The sequence below is a fragment of the Antechinus flavipes genome, chromosome 4, assembly GCF_016432865.1.
Source record: "Antechinus flavipes isolate AdamAnt ecotype Samford, QLD, Australia chromosome 4, AdamAnt_v2, whole genome shotgun sequence".
Classification (NCBI taxonomy): domain Eukaryota; kingdom Metazoa; phylum Chordata; class Mammalia; order Dasyuromorphia; family Dasyuridae; genus Antechinus; species Antechinus flavipes.
In genome coordinates, this window is record NC_067401.1 from 166,579,070 (window position 1) to 166,604,342 (window position 25,273).

Genomic DNA, 25,273 nt, shown 5'->3' on the forward strand with positions numbered 1-25,273 from the left:
TAAGTATTTCAGTCCTATACTCTCACTCCCTTAAGACAATTATTGCACTCAAAAGATCCCAAAGGAAAGACATGGAAGCAAAGGAATTATAAGCTGCACTTCAGTCTGTTCATTTTGGTAGTTCAGATTCTGAATAGAAATAAAATGAAGTAATGCAGACTATCTGACAATAAATAAAAGGAACTTGATTTAATATGGAAAGAGTATTCATCAAGGATATTACATTAATTCAGTTGGGAGATTTTCTCCTTATTTTTCTTTTGCCATGAAGGCACATAGGACAAAAGTACGTGTGAAGTCTCTTTGTGTATGTGGGGGAAGGGGGGAGAGAGAGGGTGGGGTAGAGATACTCTATGCTCTATATTGATGAACAGGGAGTTATAGAAGTAGTTAAAGCTTTAAAATCATAAAAAAATGAGTTTTGAGAACTATAAAACCTTTTAAAGAAAAATTTAGACTAGTTTATATGAGACAAATATTACTCTAACTATAGAAGGTAATAGAGAATACCTTAATTCTCACCAATCACCATCTGTAACTACTGAAAGGGGAGCATCTTTAATACATGTAAGAGATGGGATTTTCCTATGCAGAAAAGGAAATCTGGGAAGCGATCATGGGAATAGCACTAGGTGGTGCAATGGGCAGAATACAGACTTGAACTCAGGAAAATCTGAGTTAAAATTCTGTCTCAGATGCACACTAATTGTGTGACATTTAACCAAAAAGAGATTTAACCTGTTTGCCTCAGTTTCCTCATCTATAAAATGGAGATTCTACTTCCTCATCTATAAAATGAAGTACCTACTTCCCAAATTTATTGAGAGGAAGAAATGAGACAATAATTGTAAAGCACTCAGCAAGATACCTAGAACAAATTAAGTTCTGTATAAAGGTTAGCTATTAGTTATCATTGTCATCAACTCAATTTGGGTGTAGATTTGGAAATTAACTTCAATTCCTCTGAGGTGTACAGAATATCCTCTATTACATTCTTTTCATTGAATAAGTCTTGTATGTGGGCTTTCAACTTCTTTCCTTTCTAGTGCAGATGCTGGGCTATCACATAATCATTCATTTGGAGAGGCATTTGCTGCCAAATGGAGGAAGCAAAATAGGCAAAAGAAAGTGATTAATTTTTCCTCCCATTTAAAAAATCTTCAAATTCACATATAGATTTCACATTCTAACTACTGCAATAAGTTGTTTTAGTTTAATTTCCTATATCAAATGTCTTTCAGGTCATGTACAAATTACACAGATAGCTCTGAAGTTTATGCATAAGTCCTCAAAGATCAGGCTATATGGTATTTTTTTTGAAAATCTCTCTCTATATATTTAAATTACATTTAAAACCAGTTTTTAACTTTCATTTTTAAAAACGGAGTCCCCAATTTTTTCCTTCCTTCAGAAAATAAGCAATTAGATCTAGATTATACATTTTCAGTCACGCAAAATATCTTTCTATATTAACCATGTTGCAAAAGAAAACAAACTGAAAACAAAATAAATAAACAAAATAACTTTCAAGAAAAATAAAGTAAAAAAAAAAAGTGCTCTGATCTGCATTCAGACTCCATCAATTCTTTTTCTGGAGGTAGATAGCATTTTTTGTTATCTTTTGGAACTGTCTTATATCACTGATTTCTGAGACTAGTTAAGTCATTCAGAGTTGATCATCATATACTATTGTTGTTATAATATACAATGTTCGCTTGGTTCTACTCACTTATTTTGCAATACATTTTCATGTAAATTTGAGGGTTTTCTGAATGTGTCCTGTTCATCATTTTTTATAGTACCATAGCATTCCATCACAATCATATACCAGAACTTGTTTAGTCACTGCCCAATGCTCAAGAGATTCCAATTCTTTGCCACCACAAAAAGAACTGCTATAAATATTTTTGTACAAATTGGCCCCTTTCCCCTTTCTTTGATCTTTTTGGGATACAGATCTAATAGTAGTATTACTGGGTCAAAAAGTATGGGTGGTTTTATAGCCCTTTGGGTATAGTTCCAAATAGTATATGATATTTCTGATAAAAAAAATTTTGGATACTTTTTCTGAAACAGCTTAGTAAAAATAGTAAAAATATGGGTGGTAAATGAGTGAGAAGTTTGGAGTATAACAAAGCTAGAAAAGGGTGATAAAGATGGCATCTATAGACATAAAAGACTGTGAGAGAGTATGTCCTGTTACTCAAGTTCTAGTAGAGAAACAGGATCAGACATTGTACCTTTCTTTGTAAGTGTAAAAATAATAACTTTTTATTAAGTATGGACACACACCAATCTTTTTTTTAGTCAAGATTTCCTATCATCTTTAAGTTTTCTCTTTCTAGATATATTGATTGTTCTTGAGTTGCTATCACTGAATGTTTTAGTTATCTTTACAAGAAACATTCATTTGGGGGGCTGATCTGTCAGGGAAATAAAATATGGCTTCATTTGGATTTCTCCAAGGTCATGTCAAGTTTGCTGATTTAGACAAATGACACTGAAGAATTTTTACTGAAACATTTGGTAAATCCTGATGAACAGACACAACATTTTCAAGGGCTTAAGTCAATTTTGTTCTATTGTAATATAAATGGGATATGTCTAAACAACCAGAAATGTTAAGTCAAAACTATAAAAGCTTAAACAGTAATCTTATCTAGAAAGGACTGATTTTTATTTTTTCCCTTAACTGAAAATCCAGATAGCTCTATAATTCCAAATGTAACCAAGAAAAATACTTGTAACTTTTTTTTTTTTTTTTTTAATATTAGAGAGCGATCTGGAAAGTTGAATTGGTAATACTGGCTCTTAGTAAACTGGATGAAACATTTTATGTTATATTTGTAAAGATAAGTAAGAATGGAGACCATTCTTATTCATTTCCTTTCTAGAGGAAAAGTAATTATGTGACCTTCAGTATGTTAGCTCAGTTTTTTCATATGTACAATGGAGATAATTCTTCTTCCTCCCTTCAAGAAACATAAATTAGATGTTTTTAAAAGAACATTGAGTGCTTGGGGTAAAATCTAAATCACAGTTATAACATTATGTTACCAGTACCCAAATGAGTAAAAAATTTCTGGAGTATGCTCAAGAAATCACAAGAATTGAGGAGAAAGCTATGTGACCTGAAATTTTTATTATGAGAAGTTGTTTGCTATCTCAAACATGCTAAATTAGCCTTGTAATTCCTAAATATCACTATTGATCTATGACTTTTTGTATAAAATTGAACTAAACCTCTCTCTCCTTAACTTCTTCAACTATTTCTTAATCTTCTATTTATGATATCTTTTCTGTAGTCACTAGAATTCTGAATCTTTTCTCTAGATCTAATTTTATAAATCTCCCTGCTTCTATTTTCTTCTCTTCCCAAATGACTCCACATAAGAACGTCCCAACTTTTAGTTGCTGTTGTCCTGAACTTCAATATTAATGTGGTGAAAACTATGGAACTCATTTCAGGAAAAAAATAAAAATACATGGACTCATAGGATAACATAGGATACAAGTGAAAGGAGTTATATAAAAATAACTATCAAATTAGAAAAAAATTTTAATTAAAAAAATTCACAGGTTAAAAGCTTTACTACTCATTACTTCCAGATAAATCTTCTTAAAATTAAAGCAGATATTATCATTTTATATCCACTGCTCAGAAATCCCAAGGTTTCTATTTTCTATAGGATAAAGGTAATACTCTTTGTCTTGACATTATTAAGACTTAATAAAGTCTCAACCTAGAACCCAACCATATGTGTTTTTACTCCCTAATGTTTGTTCTTGAAATGCAGTCCAAACATTCTATACCATCCCAGAAAAACAGGTACCCCTTGCCTGTGTTGGTTTGCTTGCATATAATGTTGGAAAATATCACAGGCAAAGAGAGCAGCCCATGCTAAGGTCCAATGATAAGATGGACTGTCTTATATGAAGAACAGCAAGATGAATTTAGATGTTAGAATTCAAGAAGGTGAAAATAAATAGAAAAAAGAGAGCTATGTATCACTAAGAAATAAATGCTTATGGCTATTATTAAGGAACATAAAGCACATGATGCAGAATCTAAAATGATCTGGCTCATGAAGAGTAAAACAAAATATTGTCGTTTAAAAATATAATAGTTTACAAGGTGGGAATCCCACATGCAACATCTCTAATAGTCAACCATCCTTTGCTTGAAGACCTGTACTGTGAGGAAGATCTATTACATCTAAATGGAGATTTTTCCCCTTTAGCACTAATTGTTTATAAACTTGTGCTTATATTATCAACCGTCTGCTCATGTACAGAAATAAGCTAGCAGAAGTCACCCAAACAAGCTGAACATATTTCCCAGAAATTTTCTATGTAATCTCAATGGGCCCTCACTAACACAAAGCAAATCTCTTTCTATAACCTACTCCACTTAGGACTTCACTTCATACATTACTGAGAAAGTACAAGTGTTTTGCTAGGAATTCCCTCTTTGCCCTTTCTCTACATGCCATAACCCCTTCACATCATACTCCATTCTCTCTTCCTCTACTCCTCATCAAGGAGGGAAGGAGGGAAGGAGGGAAAAAGGAAAAGAAAAAAGAAACCTATTTGTCTGGAGCAACTCATGACTTTATCTGGCAGGTTGTAACATCCTGGGCCTTTTTAGAGACAGTGATATTATGACCCTCATGGAAACCATGAGGAAAACCACTTCTCTATTGTTTGGCTTCCCTTGCGGCCCCAGGGCGCCGTAGCAGTAAAACAACTGAATCACTGAACTAGTGTCAGTTTCTTTTAATATACAACAACCCTTGGCAAGATGCTGAGAAAACGTAAGGCTTTTTAAAGAAAAATATATCACCTATGTACAAAACAGTTTCAAAGCATGTGTTTCGCTTTCTCCTTCCCCATTTCTTAAGCTACAGAGAATAATACAGTACAAAACAGTCACCAATTATAAAGTTTCCTTCTCAGGCTGCAGATGACAACAGAAGACAGAAAGCCAAGATGGATCTTGGAAGCAGGTGATGCTGATTTCCTCAAATCGGATCCCAGCAGCTGCAGAACCAATCTGGCTTCACTCAACTCTCTCAGCCAACTCAGCCTTTTTCTAGCCAATAAGATCTCAGCAAAGCAATGTCTCCCTTCCATGGCTCCCGGCAAAATAGATGCTTAATTTGCCTGTCAGCTCAACTCCTATAGCTATATTTTGTTTTTTAAACAAATTCTCCCTTTATCTTCTGTGTCTTCTATTCCCAACTCTATCTTCTTTTATATAACTGACTACTACATTCCTCAACAGCAGGGGTTCTTAGCTTACTTTTTCTTTTGACTGTGTCTAATCTTTTTGGCAATGTCTAGTTTCACTAGAAACTACAAAACCTTTCTCAAAATAATGATTTTAAAAGCATAAAATAAAATATGGAAATAATTTATATTACATATAAATATAAGATATACAAATTTTAAAAAAAGAAAAAAAAGGAATCCTTGCAGTATCAATTGTAGTAGCTCATGTCAAGGTTTCTTCACTTATAAATAGTAACTCATTTCTAACATGGTAAACTCCAAAAGACTATTTTCTTTCACATGTGATTATCAATTGGCCTTCTATAACCATCCTAGATTCTCTAACATTCCTCAACCTTCCCCTGATCATAAGTCTCTGTCTTCTGAGGAAAGGAAAGTACAGATAACTTCCATCTGCCCCACAATGACTCTCCTTGTATTCAAGATTTCTACTTCTTGCTGTGTCCACTTGATCTTTAGCCTCAGATTAAAAAAGAAGTCAGTCTTTTCAAGCTCCTCATGTTCTTCTCCAAGGGAAACTAGTCAAGGACCAGGCTGACTTCCTGACTTCCAACAACTCAATCCCTTTAAGAGTCTTTCACTTCTTGCTGCCAAATCTCCTGCCTGTGATGTGGAAGACTCCTTTGTTGAGAGAAGTAATCTCCCTTTTGACTTTGGGCCTTCCACAATGCTGCAGTCTCCTGACTACTTTTGAAGTTTCTGAGGAAAGAGTAGTAACAAAACTGGGCCTCTTATCTGATCATCGGACTATACCTTCCATCTTGTGCTGAGCTTTTCTCCTGATTGATCTCCAGCCTCATCTGTGTAGATGAAAGCTGTCTTCTACTCAATGGTTGAATTTAGGTGGAGAAAATCCTGCAACTATTCTGACTGGCTCTACTACAAATATATGATATACAACCACAACTTTGTCTCAAGGCAGTCTATCTACTTCTCCTTTATCAAATCACTATCTCACTCTCAAAGTGGTTCTTCCAAACCTTTTCAGTCCTTTTCAAACCTCCCAGGGCTCTCCCTCCCTCACTCTCACAGCAGAGAACTTTCCTCTTATTTTACAGGAAAAACGGAAGCTGTTTGCTGTGAACTCCCTCTTTTCTCCTCTTCCTCATCTCCCAAGGGATGCTTTCTGCCACTGTTTTTTTCCTTGAATTTTGTCTCAGATGAAGAGCCGGCTTTACTCCTTACTAAGGCCCAAGCCTCCACCTGCACAATGAATAACAACACCATTCCATTCCATATTCTCCAGCAGACTGCCCCTCTGTCAGTTTAACTATTAAATTATTGTCAATTCTCTGTTTACTGGCTCCTTCCCTACCCCCTAGAAACATGTCTATTTCTTCCCCATCCTCAAAAGATCCTCACTTGATTTTTCCATCCCTGCCAATCATTATCCCATAGCTCTTCTGCCCTTTGTGGACAAAGTCTTTCAAAAAAACGATCTACAAGAGATCCTTCCATGTTCTCTGCTCTCACTTCTTAATATGCCTTGCAATCCAGTTTTCCACATAATTTTACCAACACCACTCTCTCCAGTGTTACCAATTACCCCTTTTTAAAATAGCTTTCTATTTTTCTAAATATATGCAAAGATAGTTATCAACATTCACTTTTGCAAAACCTTGTATTCCACATTCTTCTCCCTCCCTTCCTTTAGACAGGAAGCAATATGATATAGATGAAACATATGCAATTCTTCTAAACATATTTCCATATTACCCATAACCTCCTAATTGCCAAATACTATGGCTTGTTCTCCCTCCTCATTCTTCTTGACCTCTCTGGAGCCTTTGACATAGTTGATCACACTATCCTCCTTGACACACTCTGCTTTCCAGGCATTCAAAACAAAATTCTCTCCAGATTCTCATTCTACTTCTCTGAGCACTCCTTTTCAGCCTTCTTTGCTGGGTCCTCTAACCATAGAAATTCTTTAGGGATCTGTCCTGAGCCTCTTTTTACTTCTATATACTTGGGTGATTTGAGCTGTTCCCATGGATTTAATTACCATCTTTTAGACACTTCAAATTGAATGTCTGGCAGACATTTAAATTAAATACATTCCAAACTGAACTCATTACTTTTCCTCCTGGATCCCCCTTCTCCTTCCTACCTAATACATTCTCCCAGTTCTTTAGGCTCTCAACCTAGAAATCATCCTTAAGGCCTCATTAGCTCTCATTCCCCCACTCCCCAAATTCTACCTGGTGCCAAGGCCTATCAGTATCATCCTTGCAATATCTCTCCAAAACACTACCTTTCTCTCCTGACTCTGCCAACATTCTAATACAGTCCTTTATAACCTCATGTCTAGACAACTGGGATAGTCTGCTGATGGGTCTCTCTGATTATTTAGCTACTGAAGTGATTTTCCTAAAATACAGGTCCAACTATGTCACCTCCTCTACTCAATAAATTCCAATAGCTACTTAGTGCTTTGAGCATCAAAACCAAAATGTTCAGTTTAGCATTCTAAGTTCTTTATAACTTATCATTCTCCTCGACTCCTAGTTTTCCAGGCTTCTTATACCTTTCTTTCCCCCATGTAGTCTTTGAGCAAGTGATACTGGTCTCCTGGTTGTTCCATGAACAAGATATTTTTTGGCTCTGGACATTTTCTCAGGCTGTCCTTCAAGCCTAAAATGCTTTTTCCCTTATCATCGTTTGTAATGCGCTGAGGCTCGAGTTGATGTACTGAGGTCCCAAGCATGTGAGGCTAAATAGTAATTGGACTATACTCTATTAATATATATGCTTGGAGAAAGAATGGCCCCTGCCCACTCTTTGTGCAAGTCCTGATGTGTTGTATAGGAAATGACGTTTTTGGTGGGTGGAGGCAGGGGAGTGGAAAGGGAAGCAGAAGAGAGACTGCTGGCTGGCGTCTTGACACAATTGCTCACAGTGCTATCGTGACCCTCCTTCACCTCCAATCCCCCTTTCACCTCTGCTGGCTGACTTCCTGTTGCAGCTGTCCATATTGCTATCGCAATCCCCCTTCACCTCAAAAAGAATAAAGATTGAAGATTTTTCCCTTAACCTAAATTCCTGACTCTGGCTGATTTAAATACGCGGTCATCACAATCTTTATCTGCTGACTTCTTACAAATCCCAATTAAAATTAATTTTTCTACAGAAAGCCTCTGATTTCTACTGTCCTTTTTCTAGTTATTTCATATTTATCACATGATATATATGTATAGTTTGATTATATACATTTATTTTATATAATATATTATGTATGTATATAATTTGTTTATAAATATTTGTATGACTACATCAGATTACCTTATGTTTGGGAAGAGGGAAGGTAAGGAAAAGAGGGAGAAAAATTTGGAAAAATTGAAAACTATCTATATATGTATTTGGAAAAATAAAATACTATTTAGAAAAGAAAATATTTGCATGACTCTTGTCTCCTTATTTAGAATGAACTCCTTAAGGATAGTGACTGTCTTTCTGCCTCTTTTATATACCTAATGCACAGTACTCTGTGCATAGTAGGCACTTAAATAATCACTGGCTGATCCAAAGAGTTAGTTGATTTGTAGTTTATCAAGTACATTCTCCAAAACTCTGAAAAGTTATATATAAATAAACCAATAGGCCACAATATATTGTACCTATTATTTATGTAGTCAGTGTTCTGGCCTGAAATAGGTCTCTCCATTATATTTAGCTGAGAGTAAAGGATAATTTTCTCTCAGTTCCTCAGTTTGTATCTTTATATAATATTTTAATATAAGGGGCTGAGTTTTTTCTCAGTTGATTTTCCTAGAATCCTTTATGCAAATATGCTTTTTTTCATTCTCTTTCAAAATTTAAAATATTCATATAAAAAGGGAAAATACCCAATGTTCTACCCACAAGTAAACATTTGCATACAATTGCAAATTTAAAATTCAATATAGGAAATATATAAACAAAACCCAAATACACAGAAAGTCAAAATATAACCAGATCCAGCAATGTGACTACTGGGTCTATATCCCAAAGAGATCATAAAAGAGGGGAAAAAGAAACACAAGTGCAAAAATGTTTGTAGCAGTTCTTTTTTTGTGGTAGCAAGGAACTGGAAATTGAGGGCATTCCGATCAAGTGGGGAATGATTGAATAAGTTATGTTTTATAAATGTAATGGAATATTATTATTCCATAAGAAATGATGAACAGTCTGATTTCAGAAAAGCCTGGAAAGACTTACATAAAATGATGTTGAATGAAGTGAGCTTATAACTAAGAGAACACCGTATACAGTAAGACTATCTGATGATCAACTATGATAGACTTAGCTCTTCTCAACAATACAGTAATCCAAGACAATTCCAATTGACTTGGGATGGAAAATGCCATTTGCATTCAGACAGAGAACTCTGAAGACTGAATGTAGAATGAAAGATACTATTTTTACCATTTTTTAAAAATCTGATTTTTTCTTATGTTTTTTCTTTTCATAAAATGACTAATATGGAAATATATTTAAAATGACTGTACATCTATAATATAAATCAGATTCCTTGCTGTCTTGGGGAGGAAGGAGTTAGATAGAGGAGAAAGGGAGGAAAAAAAAATTGGAACTCAAAAATCTTTAAAAAAAATATCAAAAACTTTTTATATTTAATTGGAAAAACAAAATACTACTGAGAAAATTAAAAAAAAAAACAATTAAAAATCACAATCAAGACATTTTTACATTGAATCAAGACAAGATAAAAATTTCTCATTCAGGATACTGAATATATAAAGATACATAAAAACATTTCACATAAGCCACAGAAATTATTCTTATTGATGAAATATATAAGAAGAAATAAACAATTTTATTCATGAACATCAAAATATATGGCACATAAAGAATAAAATGTAGAACTCAACTGTAGTTATCTAAACATATACTATAGATATGAAGAGGATTACAAAAAACACACACATAAGCATTTTATAAACAGTTAAAAAAACCCAATTTTTATAACAAGTTCTATTAAAAATTGAAATGTAATTGTTTATATTATATACATACCATTACATAATCTATCTTATTCTATGAATAATCATATCTCCTGCTTTACCTAATGCAAGCCTAATGACTATTCATTAATTTAATGCTTTTAACATTCGAAACCTATATTTCTAAATTCTAGATCACTGATTATTAATTATTGTTTAAAAATGTGTTTTTAAATAGCTCACCTGATTATTATAATCTTTAGAAGGTGTACTATGTTCCCTGCCTTAAGCTTTAGCACAGGGAAAAATGTGAAATAGATTTAATTCTCTCATCATTTGAATTGGCATTCCCCTGTGAAAATGACAAATGTGATGCAACTATCATATGTACAGCATGATGTCAAGGGAAAGGAGCAAAAGAGATGGGGACTAATATGCCACTCTTATTGTCATCTAAATTTGAATACTCTTCACTTCAAGGAATATTTGGGGGTTTTTTGAAAACTACATTTTCATTAGTTCTATATGTTGACTTTTAGAACAAGCTGAGTATCTATAGTCTTGGGATATTACTTCAATATATCAATTCCCTATGTTGTAGCTAAAGAAATTTTAGCCTTTTAAACCCATCATTTTGTAATCTACTCTTTAACTGTGATCTCATTTGAGCATTTCTGCTTATTTATTGTTTAATCTAATATTTTCTGAACAACAACTCAATCTGTCACCATGAGAACTTGGACCATATATAGAAACCCATTACTTGATACAGGTTCAAAGGGCATATTTAGATAGAAGTGCACTTAAAAAGTTTATGAACAGCTGACAAACAGTTATAACATAAGATAGTTCTACTTCTTATGGTATTTTGTCTTGCCTCAAATCATAGTAGCTTAATCGAGGATAAGGTAATTTTTAATGTCTTTGGGTCATGACAATCTTTCTCCTGAACTACATTTTTATTTCCTGAAATCAACACTTTGTAATTCAATTTTTCAGAAAATGCTCTGAGACCAATAAAGTATACTTTCAGACCTTAGAAATGTATTACACTTGGGTACACCATCTTTAGCCTAAATGTAAATGCTTCCTCATGTTTTATTGCTCCTCTAGATATCAGTCTTTGTGGCTTTATCTCTTTGGGCATATCACAGTGAAAGAAATTTGGTTATGCTTGTTAAGTTGTTCCATTCACACCAAATTGCCTTTTGTAAGTTTTCTGATCAGGAGGCTATGAGGTATGTGGTTTTTATCCTGAACACAATTCTAAAAACTAAGTTTTTAAGATATTCTAATGATTAACTTAGTTTTTTTCTACTTTATATATCTGCCAATATTGTATAGCTTGAGTTACATTTCTAGCCCAAATATCTTGTTTCTCCTCCTGGAAGGGTCAAGGATCCTTCCCATAGAAAAATCAGAATCTAAATCTGTGATCCCACAGCAATGTATTATTGTATGGTATTGGGAAAATCAAATGTGCTTATAATTTTTTGTGCTATTTCAAAGAGATTTTCCTTTAAAGTTAACTCAAGGGGTGTGAACCACAACATAGCATTTCTACTCCTTCTATTTTTGTCTGCTTGCATTTTTGATTTCCTTCTCAGGTTATTTTTACCTTATTTCTAAGTCTGATTTTTCTTCTGCAGCAAAATAACTGTATGGATATGTATACATATATTGTATTTAACATATACTTTAACATATTTGACATGTATTGGTCTACCTGCCATCTAGGGGAGGAGGTGGGGGGAAGGAGGGGAAAAGTTGGAACAGAAGGTTTTGCAAGGGTCAATGCTGAAAAAATACCCATGGATATATCTTGTAAATAAAAAGCTATAACAAAAAAAAAATTTAAAAAAAAAAAAAAAAAGAAAGTTAACTCGAGGGGAAAGGGATAAGACAATAGGGAGGGTGGAGCCAAGATGGTAAGTAAAGCCAGGAAGCTGCTTGACTTCTCCCAGGTTCCCTTGAAACTGAGCCTTGGAACAGAGACTGACAAAGTGAAACCTCTCTCCAACTCAAGATAGGTTAGAAAAACTTCAAGAAAACTCAGTCTTGGGCTTATATCTCAAAGAGATATTAAAGAAGGAAAAGGGACCTATATGTACAAAAATGTTTGTGGCAGCCCTCTTTGTAGTGGCCAGAAACTGGAAACTGAGTGGATGCTCATCAGTTGGAGAATGGCTGAATAAATTATGTTATATGAATGTTATGGAATATTATTGTTCTGTAAGAAACGACCAGAAGGATGAATACAGAGAGGTTTGGAGAGACTTACATGAACTGATGCTGAGTGAAATGAGGAGAACCAGAAGATCATTATACACTTCAACAACAATACTATATGATGATCAATTCTGATGGACATGGCTCTCTTCAACAATGTGAGGATCCAAATCAGTTCCAATTGATCAATAATGAACAGAACCAGCTATATCCAGTGAAAGAACACTGGGAAATGAGTGTGGGCCACACATAGCATTTATACTCTTTCTGTTATTATTTGCTTGCTTTTTGTTTTTCTTCTCAGGTTATTTTTACCTTCTTTCTAAATGCGATTTTTCTTGTATAGCAAGACAATTGTATAAATATGTATACATATATTGTATTTAAAATATACTTTAACATATTTAATATGTATGGGACTGCCTGCCATCTAGGAGAGGGGATGGAGGGTAGGAGGGGAAAAATTGAAACAGAAGTTTTTGCAAGGGTCAATGTTGAAAAATTACCCATGCATATGTTTTATCAATAAAAAGCTATTAAAAAAAAAAAAAAAAAGAAAGCTCAGTCTCACTGAGGTGAAAAAGGTGATTAGCCCAGATCAGACAGACTCTGGGAAAGCCAGTGAGAGGGTCTTTATCACAGAACATCAGCAACTAAGATCCTCAGTCCTGGCTCAGTAAAGGAGCACAGCAAAGGGGCAGCTTCCAGTCCTGGCTCAGAAGGCAAACTCTGCAAACACAAGGGGGTGCTGTGTTCAAAGCCAAGGCTCAGAGTTACACAGGAAGCTTGACAGTACCCCCTGAAACCCAGGAGCAGACTCAACCACCAAAGTTAAAAAAAAAAAAAAAAAGGAAATGCTAAAAAGAAAAAGAAAGAAAATGAGCAAGGAACAGAACAGACCATGGAAAGCTAGTAGGGTGATTGGGCAGACCAAAACACCAACTTAGAGGAGGAGAAAATGTCTGCAAAGGAAATCTCAAATAGTGATATGAATTGTTCTCTGACCTAGAGAAGCTTCTTGGCAATGTCTATGAAAGGCTTTAAAAGGCAAGTTAAGGGGGGGCAGAGCCAAGATGGTGGAGAGGACACATGCTTCATTTTTAGCTCCCTTCTATGCTCACTTACTAATTACCCCATTCAGCCTCAAAAATAGTGCTTGACTGGTAGAATGCATGAATATTGGGACAAAAAACTGCCAGCTGAAGATAAATTGGAAGATTGCCAGAAAAGGTCTGTCTTGATGAGGGGGAGGAGGAGACTGGTACAGGCAGGGAGGCAGAACACAGAGGCTAGCCCACACTGAGTGGACCTCGGGCAAGGTGTGGTCTCCACAGTGGGAGAATTTTCAGGGAGGATTCTCCCACAGGTTGTCTGCTCTGCTTTGATTGCAAAGCAGTAAATCAGCAGAGAAGTTACACAAATGCCAAAGGTAGGGTGTACCCCAAAATGCCAGTGTTTAACAGGACCTGGCCACCCCCACCCAGCACTGGGAGTGACTCAGCACAGACCACAGCGGCATTCCAAGCTCAGGGCTCTGCCCAGGGCAGTGACACTTCCGCAGCAATGTGGCCACTTTTCACAGCCTTCCCAGGACAGCTACTGTCTGTCCCTGTTCTGTAGAGGAAACTGAAAATCTTCTTGCCCTGAAGGCAGACCCTAAGGGCTTTTAAAAAAAATGAGTAAAAAAGCCAAGCCAGCTCTAACTATAGCTTCTATACAGAAAGAGAGCAGATTTCCAACCCTGAGGAGACTAATAGCAGACAATCTCCAGACAAAACCCCAAAGGGGGGTATAACCTGATCCCCATCCCACAAGGCTATCCTAGAAGAAATTAGAAAAGATCTTAAAAGAGAGCTAGAAGAAAAATTGGGAAAGAAAAGAGAAGCTTTGCAAGAGATTATGGAAAAGGCATATATATAATTCATTAAAAGAAAGATTTGAAAAAGAAAGCAACTCCCTGAAATATGAAATGGAAAAAGTAAAGAACTTCCAGGGAAACAAAATTTGTGAATGGAAAGGGAAAATAACTCATTAAAAAAAAAATTAGTGAAATGGAAAAAAATTCCATAGAGCAAAACAACTCATTAAAAAACTCAATTGGACATATACAAAAAGAAGTAAAAAAAAAGTTAATGAAGAAAATAACTCATTAAAAATCAGAAATGAACAAATAGAAATGAACGATTAGTTGAAATATCAAGAATCAGTCAAGTAAAACCAAAAAAATGAAAAAAATAGGAAAAAATGTTAAATCTTCTTGGAAAAATAACAGACCTGGAAAATAGATCTAGGAGAGATGATCTGAGGATTATTGGACTTCCTGAAAATTATGATGAAAAAAAAAAGCCTAGACACTATTTTACAGGAAATCGTCAGAGAGAGCTATCCAGATATATAGAATTAGAAGGTAAAATAGTCATTGAAAGAATTCATCAAATACCTTCTGAAAGAAACCCCAAAATAAAAACTCCAAGGAATATTGTGGCTAAATTTCAGAACTATCATACCAAAGAAAAATATTACAAGCAGCCAGAAAAATAATTAAAAAACCAAGGAGACACAATAAGGATCACTGAAATATGATATTCCGGAAGGCAAAAGAACATGGAATGCAGCCAAAAATAAACTACCCAGCTAAGCTGAGCATTTTCTTCCAGGGAAGAAGATAGACATTCAATGAAACAGGTGTATTCCATTTATTCCTAATGAAAAAACCAGAGTAAACAAATTAACAAAAACCATATGATCATCTCAATAGATGCAGAAAAAGTATTTGATAAAATCCAAATCCATTCCTATTAAAAATACTTGAGAGAATAGGAATCAATGAGCTTTTCCTTAAAATAGTAACATCTATTTAAAATATTAAGCATCATATGTAATGGGGATAAACTGGAACTATTCCCAATAAGATCAGGAGTGAAACAAGTTTGCCCACTATCACCATTACTATTCAATATTGTATTAGAAATGCTAGCTTTGGCAATTAGAGTTGAGAAAGAGGTTAAAGGAATTAGAGTAGGTAATAAGGAAACCAAATTATCACTCTGCAGATGATATGATGATATACTTAGAGAACCCCAGAGATTCTACTAAAAAGCTATTAGAAATAATCCACACATTTAGCAAAGTTGCAGGATACAAAATAAACCCACATAAATCATCAGCATTCTTATACATCACTAAAAAAATCCAACATTAGAGATACAAAGAGAAATTCCATTTAAAATAACTGCCAATAGTATAAAATATTTGGGAATCTATCTACCAAGGGAAAGTCAGGAACTTTATAAGCAAAACTACAAAATACTTTCCACACAAAGAAAGTCAGGTGTAAACAACTGGAAAAATATTAAGTGCTCTTGGATATGCCGAACGAATATAATAAAGATGACAATACTACCTAAACTAATCTATTTATTTAGTTTTATGCCAATCAAACTCCCAAGAAACTATCTTGGGATAGTTTTTACTGATCTGGAAACAAATAACAACAAAATTCATCAGGAAGAACTAAAGGTCAAGAATTTCAAGGGAATTAATGAAAAAAAATGTCAATAATCTTGTGATGAAGAGAACCATTTATATCCAGAGAGAAGACTGTAGGAACTGAGTGTGAAAACACTCTTTTTGTTGTTGTTTGCTTGCATTTTATTTTCTTTCTCATTTTACCCCTTTTTTGATTTGATTTTTTCTTGTGCAGCAAGAGAATTGTATAAATATGTATACATATATTGGATTTAACATATATTTGTGCCATGTTTAACATATATTGGATTACTTGTTATCTAGGGGAGGGAATTAGAGGAAGGAGGGGAAAATTGGAACACAAGGTTTTGCAAAGGTTAATACTGAAAAATTATCCATGCATATCTTCTGAAAATTAAAAAGCTTTAATAAAAAAAGTTTAACAAAAAAAATAAAGTTAACTTAAAGAATTTATCTACCAATAATCTGCATGAGATGGCAATATTTTTACTCTATTAAGTATATTTTCATTCTTTCTGAAAGGTATAAGTTATCAAAGTTCACTTACTTTTTGAAAGTCCTATTCTACTAGGAATTTTGGAGGTATCTACAACATTAAGTAATTTGGAGAAACATATATGGTTTTATTTTTTCCCCTTTATATCTCTTGTTCTCCAATTCCCTCTATTTCCAAGAGTGTTTTATAAAATATCCTCAATATCCTGCATTTTCTATATTTTCAGGAGAATTTTATAAAGCATCCTCAATATTTTCATTGCTTAATAGGGTATTCTCTTGAGTATAAGTCCTCAGTGTGGCTTTATCTTCATTGTTAAGCATTTACACATTAGACATGGTAATCATTTTTACTCATGTTAACCTGTATATTTAATAATAGGAGCAGTAAATCATTTGATATTAATATATTAAAATAATCAAAATTATATTGTAGAAAAAATTGCAAAAAAAAAAAAAAAAAGAAGAAGGAAAACTGTTTAAAAATACTGCCAATTTTTTTTTTTTGCACTAGTTGATCCCTGATAGACATTAGGATTTCAGATAAATCTTGGAGAGATAATCTCTCCAGTAGATGCCTGACAATGCAAAGGGCATTTTAATAAATCCTTGATAGAGCTCTATAATTCAGTGTAGCTGTAATGCTGATATGGCAAATACAACTTCTTTTGCTGTTTGGTTTGGATTCATTATTCCAACCTGTGCTCAGGCTAGTAGGTAGCTGGGAGGATATGGTGGGAAGAGGTTGGCTTTTAAGGTTGAGAGGAAGTGGCCACTGGCATGATTATGTCAATCAGGATAGTATGGGGAAGCTTGGGGTGTAGGGGATACACTTATACTACTATATTAGTGAGCTTCCCATTTACACAAATTCAGTAATAATATCCTTGAGTGTTAAACATAAAACATTTATGACACAAAAAGGTAAAAGGAAGAAAAAGCCCAACATTTACCCAATTGAAAGTAAAGGCAATAAGAATCAAAATATAACATTTCAACAATAAAACTGGTTCATGTTCTCTGATTGATGTACAATTTATCTGTAAAGAAAATGAACACATGAATAAATCTCAAAAGAAGGCATAAAAGTAGGTAAATGTATAAGTTTGCAGCTGAGAACTCTTAACAGAATGCTCTAGCAAAATAGCCTCCTAAATTGTTCTGCCTCCCTACAGTCTTGCTTCTTCTAATCTATATTACAAAAACTGCTAAAGTGATTTTTCAAAAGCATAGATTTTATAATTTATAATTTAATAAATTCCATGACATTGAAAGGTTTATAAACTCCTTTGTTTAGCATTTATTTAATGACTTTTTTACAAATTGGACCTGCAAGGCTGCCTTTAGATTTCCACTATTCTCACACTCAGCAGTCTTTTCTGATCCTTCTTACACCTCCTCACTGGCTGTTAATAGCTTCTGTGCAAAATTACCTTGCTTTTATCTACCATAGGTGTTAAACCTCTTATGGAATAAAAACTGCTTGTTAGTAGGTATTATTTTGTACGTTCTTATTTATATACATGGCAATTGGTATGATGCCTAACATATAGTAGGCATTAAATAAATGCTTATTGACTTATTGTATCCTAATTTGTCTCTCTGCACTTCCTTACATTACTACTAGTTCTGATTATTGGAATACAATTACATATTGAGAAATCAATCAGTAAAACTCAAGGCTATACACCTGAGAGGTCCTTACTTTTTAGGCAGACATCTGGTTCTAGGTAGTTTTGTTGCATAAATAATTTAATCCTTAGTTAAATGGAAAACTTAACTGAGAAAATCTCCATACTAGTTAACTTATATATAATTACTTTAATATTACTATAAGACTTTGTACATTTTCCAATTACTAAGACAACAATCCTATATAGAATAGGCACTTGATGAAAATATGCTGAATTGAACTATAAGGCCTAAGATGATGGGAATTCTTTTTATGACACTTTCTAAAAATCATAGCACAGAATTTAATGTTTTTTCATAATGACAGCTGAATCTATCAAATCATTTAACACTTGAATTTTCATATTCACTAATAAACAAACTTACTTCAGGAATGGGATCAGAGAGAAGACTGTAGAGTTTCTCATGGGCACTGTCTCTTACACCACACCATCTTGCTGAATCAAAATTTTGCCAAATTCGTCCCAGGCAGATGGCCACCCATTGACGCAACAAAGGGTGAGGATCATTCAGTTGCTCCAGACAAATGGCAATCAGGTTGCCTTGAAGACAAGCTTCCTAAAAAAAAGACAAAATAATGATTTCTCTTTTTTATGTAGGAAAAATTGTGAAGAGGCTTTATATATTATTTCCCTAATACTAAAAATTTTGGCTAATAAAGCTTTCAAGGTCTGTTTCTTATGTCTTACTTTAAACTGTGACATTCAAAATAGTGATCTCCATGTTTTAAATAAAGAGAAAGGAGCAAGTTTAATAAAATTTTCTAGTTTCTTTTCCATGTCAAGTTATTATTCTTTTATAATACTAGCACTCTTTTGGATATGTGACTGTTTTATTTAATGTCAGAGCAACAGTTTTACCTAATCACAAAACAAGATAGCTAATATTATATCTCTTTTTCTGCTTGTTGATCCTAAAACTATTTTGAAATTATTCCGGGTCTCCCCTGCAGCTAGTCCCTTCCCTCTGAGATTACCTGCCCTTTAAACCAGACATATCTTGTAGGTACATTATTATTTGCATGCTGTCTTCCTTGTTAGAATACAAGTCTGTGAAATCAGAGACTATTTTTGCCTTCTTTGTACTCCTAATGTTTAGCACAATTCATATTAAGTGCTTACTTGATACCTGAACATGAAACATTTGACAGAATAAACCAAACCATATAGCAAATTAATTTATTAACTGTGATTCTTAACCTGAAAGTGACAAACCAGTAGGGTAGCTAGAAGAAGCAAGCTTGTTGATACTCACCTGTCCTGTGTTATAGCTGTTGACAATCACAGCCAGAATAAAAGCTGTCATGGTCCTATGTTCAGCCTGAATGAAATATAAGATATTTCGTTTTAAGTCATGCATTTGTTTCCTTTTGGGGTAAAACTCCTCCAGTCCTATAGCTGACCAAAGCCATCCTGTCAAAACTTTTATGATACAGTTATGGTTTTTGATCTATTCAAAAACTAAACAATAAAACAAATAATAAACATGACAGCATTATGAGAATACCTTCATTTCTAAAAGGAGAAAAGCTGTCTCCCAGAAAGACTAATAATACAGAAGAATAAGGAAGTTGATATCACAAATTATCTTGATTAAGTATGAGATTTAGTAGGTCTTTTTTTCTGTCCCATTATATAGCAGTATGCTCTCATATTTGGGTATAATGTTCCTAAAATGCAGAATTAGCATTTTTCCTATTTGTTTTAATGAATTCTAATATGTGAGATATAAGGATAGTGATTATTTACAAAGATAAATTAAGAATATACTAATCTTGTTTATAAATTAACTATAAATGATATTTTAATTTAAAAATTGAAATTAAAGAATACAAGTAATTATTCTCAAAAAACTTATTTATAATTCTTTCTTTCCTTGGAAACATTTGTCAGGAAGCATACAGTATAAGGTTTCTATTTTCTGGAATGATTACAGTAATGGAGAGTTCTGGTTAATCAAATATTTTAGTTCAACTAAATACAATTTAATAAGTATTAGATTAAGTATCTACTATATACTAAAAATTGTATTAGGAGTTTCAGGAGAAATGCAAATATTATAAAACATGGTTAATAGTTACCATGTGTCTAACACATTGAATGATCAATTTTCAAAGAAATATAGTCCAGTCTTTTGTGATGACTCTGGAAATAATTAATGATATAAAATATCTCTAAATGTAAATATCATTTTGTTGTAGATGTACAATTGCTATTTAATAGAGTTCTGTTGATAAAATTCTAGATGAATTACCTTTTCCTACATTGCAATGAAAATGTTAACGAGAACAGATTTTTTAAAAGAAACTCATTTGTCCCATTTAAAAGCAGAGATGAAAAAGTCATTGGCAAAACATAATATTAAGCAAAGAGTGCTGTTAATAGTAGCTTGGATTTCTTGTGGCTAGATATGAAAACCACCAGATCTTTTTCTTTGATGAATGAGTGATTTGAGGTCTGTAGTCCTTACAAAACCAGATATTGCAATTATGTAACATACAGTCAGAGAAAAAACACACTAATTTTTGAGAATATCTGAAAGAAAAATGATATTTGTTTCTTACTGGCATATAAGGGTCTGCCAAGACAGAAAGGAAATATTTGTGACCGTTGTCCTTCACGAGATCAGCTTGGCATGACTAGGGAGAAAAAAAAAAAGAAAGAAGGGAAAACAGTGAGCACAGTTACCTGAAGGGAATTTCTTTCTGCTTCTCATGATATATGAACGAATGAATGTACCATGAATATTTTATGGCTTAATCATTTTCTCCCCTCAAGTCCAATTTTCATTTGAAAAAATAGTGAAAATTGTTGCTTGCAGACAAATTCTCTGTGGCTATGGATAAGTGACTAGGATCTTATGTGTTCTCAGAATTGAAATGGCCCTGTGCTATATTCTCTGGAAAACAACAACAACAACAACAAAAACGACACATGATCTTTATAAAGGAAATAGGCAAAGGCATGAGAAATTATTGGGAACAGCTTAATGACTGGGGGACAATTTGAGAGATGGCATATTGGCAAAGAATATCTTTAGAGATATTCTTACTTCCTATATAATCAATTAATCAACAAGCACTTATTAAAAACTTACTAAAAACCAGGTATTGGGCTAAACCTGGAAGATACAAAGAAAAGCAAAAATACTGACTGTCCTGGCCCCTAAGGAGCTAACATTCTAATGAGGGAGCCCACATGTAAATTACTATGCACACACAAAATATCTAGTTATAATTAGGAAGTGATCCCAAAGAAACTGGGAGAGGAGAAGAGACAAAGGATTTGGAAAGGCCTCTTGCAGGACAGAAGATCTGAGCTAAGTCTTGAAGAAAGTCAAAGAAGCTAAGTAGTAGAGGTTGGAAGGAGAGCATTTGAGGGATAGGGAGGACAGAATTAAGAGATGAAAGAAATAGCAATAAGACTGATGTTAATTGATACAAAATTAGGTGGAAGGGAATAGAGAGAAAAAGACTGAAAAATTAGGAAAAGGCCAGATTGTAAAAGACTTTAAAAGTCAAAGAGAGAATAAGCCAATAAGTCCCCAAAAAGAACAATGAAAAAGGGAAAGGTATTATGTGAAAAAAAACCCAAAAAACTTATTGTCACTAATTAATTGGAGAATGGCTAAACAAATATAATGGCACATGAATATAATAGAATACTATTGTGCTGTAAGAAACACCCAAAGGTCCAGTTTTGGAGAAAGGGAAAGACTAATAAACTGATGTACAGTACAGTGAGCAGAACCAATCAATATAAAAACAACATTCTAAAAATCAACAACTTTGCAGGGCTTAAAAACTCTGATCAATGCAATGATCAAATAGGATTCCAGAGGAATGATGATAAAGAAAACTACACAGTTCCAAATTGAAAGATGGCCAAACTAATCCAATTTGATAAATATTTATATAATTATAAAACTACAGATGCAAAATGAATCCCATTTTTTTTGACATGGCCAATATGGAACAAAATTTTTTTTTTCTCAAAATTTTTACCTTCTAAGAACACAGGACCCCCAGGCTTCTTAATTTTGGTTCCTACCCTTTCTAAAAATATTCAGTGTTTTATATTCTGCTAAACATGGTTGGCTTACATGGTAGTTCAGTAAACTAATAAAGATATTAGATAGATGGTTTTTAATTTTTTTCTTATAAACTTGATACAAATGTCAATAAATACAATCACTTTCACATATAAAGAACAGAAAAAGAGATTGTGACACCGTAAATCTTTACTGAATGTAGCATTTTAAAAATATATATAATAAATTGAACACAGAAGTTACAAAACCATTTTGGTTAACTGCCATTTGTTCTTGATAGTACTTATTAAAAATTAGTTTTCACAGTTGGATTTTAAAAAAAATAGAATTTTATTTATATTTTCTGTTTCTTATATCACCCTATTATCTATTTAACCTTCCCTGCTATAACTATTGGTATAAATATTTCTGTAGTACCTATGAGGTCCTTTGACTGTTTGAATTTCTGGGACAGGTACCAGGTAGATGCTATTATTAATCCATGTTAGAGATAAGGAAACAAACTGAGGAGTTGAATTATTTATGCAGGATCATAAAAATAGTAAATGTCTACAGAAGCATTTGAACTTGGGTCTTCCTACTTCAAAGTTTTACATTACATAGACTATTCCATCAAATGAATTTTATGGTATTAAAGAAAACTGGGTCTACATTGTACTGAAATCTGTCCTGCAGAGAGTGATGTATGATATGATTTAGACAAGATTATGGCAGTATATTCCTGAATCTTAAGAAGATGCAAAACAGTGACTTATCTACATATTCTACTTTAAAGTACACATGAATATCATTAAAATAGTCTAGTTCTAAACTACAAAACTCTAAAACTATAGCAAAAAAATTGTTCTCAATTATGGAAAGTTTTGTTTAGCTATGATCCAAGGCAGTCTATTCATTTCATTTTTCCTAAATTTACAATGTATGACATACTTATTCTTGTGGTTCATCCTTAAGACCGGTTTTTTTGGGAGGGGGGGGTGGGGAGGGAAGGGGAGGAGAAAGGTGATGAATAGGTGACAGATTTTAAAGTCATTCATTTATTAATATGTGAGGTTATTTAAATATTCATTTATTGTATGTGTATGCCTATGTACCAATATATACATGGATTCAAATATATACATTCTAATGTTTTACCTGGACTTGTATATCAAAGATCCTAGAAATAACTATTTATTAAATGCTTATGTGCCAAGTAATGTGCTAAATATTGAGGATACAAAAAAAAATCATTAAAACAACAACAAACCAATGTCTATCTACTCTCAAGAAGTTCAGAGTAATTAGAGAGAAAACATGCAAATAAGTATGTACAAACAAGATATATATGGTATAAATTAGGAGTAGAGAAAAAGCATTTAAATGGAGGACTGGAAAAATTTTCTTACTAAAAGTGAGATCTTAGCTGATACTTGAATGATGCCAGGGAAACTAGAAGGAAGTGATTAGGAAAGAGAGAGTGCTAAGCACTGGAGATAGTAAAAATATCCAGAATTAGGAGATGAAGTTAAAAAAATTACATCCATGATCCTCTCCAAAACTACTATGTTTACAATGTCGGTTCTGAAAAACTTCTTATCAGATTCAACAAAATGTCCTTAGTTAAGACTATAAATTGTGTACAGGATACAATTAGGGTTTCAGGGAAAAGTGAAAGAAATGTTTTCTTTAAATTTTTTACATTCTATTTATATGTGGACACTAAAATTAAAAACTTTTTCAAATCAAGGGCTAAAATATTAAGATATCTTTCAATATGTCTCCTGTTTCTAGGTCAAATTTGTAGAACCAAAGACTTAAGAGTTGGAAGAGATGATCAAGTTGAACACCTTCATATTACAGTTAAGGAAATTGAGGAACCTGGTCAAAGTTTTATAAGCAACTGGGATTCATCATTTGACTTCAAATCCATCTTTCTTCCACTATATCCTACTGCTGTCAATTTACTTTTAAGGGATTTTTATGTAGATAACAAGGTTGTGATAACAAATAGGTTTATTCTGAAGTATTATTTGCTAATTTATTTTCACTTGAATGATCAGGTATGTAAATGATCTTGGTTTGATAACTATGTGTACTTGAAAACTGTAACAACTCTATTTAAAAAATATATGATTCATGCTTCTAAGTCAGAATGTCTTCCTTTCTTTTATTCTAAATTAGTAAAATAATTTCACTAAATTAATGAAATAATATTATACTATATTTCATATAAATAGTTAATAACTTTTTCTTTATGCTGCACAATAATGGCATGAAAAAAGCACTAAACAGCATGTTTTGATTTGACTCCTTTATTAAAAAGCACCATACCCTTATTTCTACCTATGATACTTGCCTATTAGGAAAAGAAAACAAACCTTCCAATGGAAAAAACAAAACAAAATAAAAACATTCAACTAGCATCTGACATTTTATAAAACACTGGGTCCACTAGAGACTTGGGGGTTCAGAATAAATGAAGCAAAAAAGCCTGGCGGTTTTATCTGCAAAGAAATCTTTTTTCTTAAGATTTTGCTTTTTCCAGATCAAGATTTAGGCATGGCATACTAAGGTCAGAGTAAGAGAGAGAGAGAGAGAGAGAGAGGAGAGAGAGAGAGAGAAGGAATCTGATTATGAATGCACATATTACTGTTTTCCTAAAACAAAAAGCAAACAAACAAACAAATAAACAAAACTCTCACTTAGGTTTTGGCTCCATGGCCAACTGATTCTTCTCTGTGTCTTAGGAGACTTAAAGGAATCACACTTTAAAAAAAAAAAATCAGAAATGGGGTTGGGGTCAGGTTGGGAATGAACAAAGGCAAACTATGAGAGTAGAAAGATAAAACACATTGGGGTTCTAGCAGTTAATGATGCAATTTGCAAGTAACCAGGTACCAGTAGGCAATGGAATTGAGGCCAAGTGAAAACTGAAAGTTTGAAGGGCCTTTTTATTCTGCTACTAACATAAAAAACAAATTTTACTATTTGGGCAAAAGAAAAAAAAGATAAACAAAGACAAGGGGAAATACTTAAATCCCTTTCAGTTTATTTAATATCAAAGTGATACAACAAACTATTCTATTGGCTCTGGGCATTTTTTC

At 33.4% G+C, this 25,273-nt stretch overlaps 1 protein-coding gene across 3 annotated transcripts in view; it reads right to left on the reverse strand.

Moving 5' to 3' along the window:
• The window catches only part of RPTOR (regulatory associated protein of MTOR complex 1), a 551,396-nt gene that overhangs the window by 157,222 nt on the left and 368,901 nt on the right, over positions 1-25,273 (reverse strand). For all 3 annotated transcript variants that reach the window (XM_051995401.1, XM_051995400.1, XM_051995399.1), the window contains exons 14-16: positions 20,701-20,775; positions 19,392-19,457; positions 18,504-18,695 (exon numbers count right to left, since the gene is read on the reverse strand). In XM_051995401.1, coding sequence (XP_051851361.1) covers positions 18,504-18,695; positions 19,392-19,457; positions 20,701-20,775 — 333 coding nt within the window. The remainder of the gene's footprint in view (positions 1-18,503; positions 18,696-19,391; positions 19,458-20,700; positions 20,776-25,273) is intronic.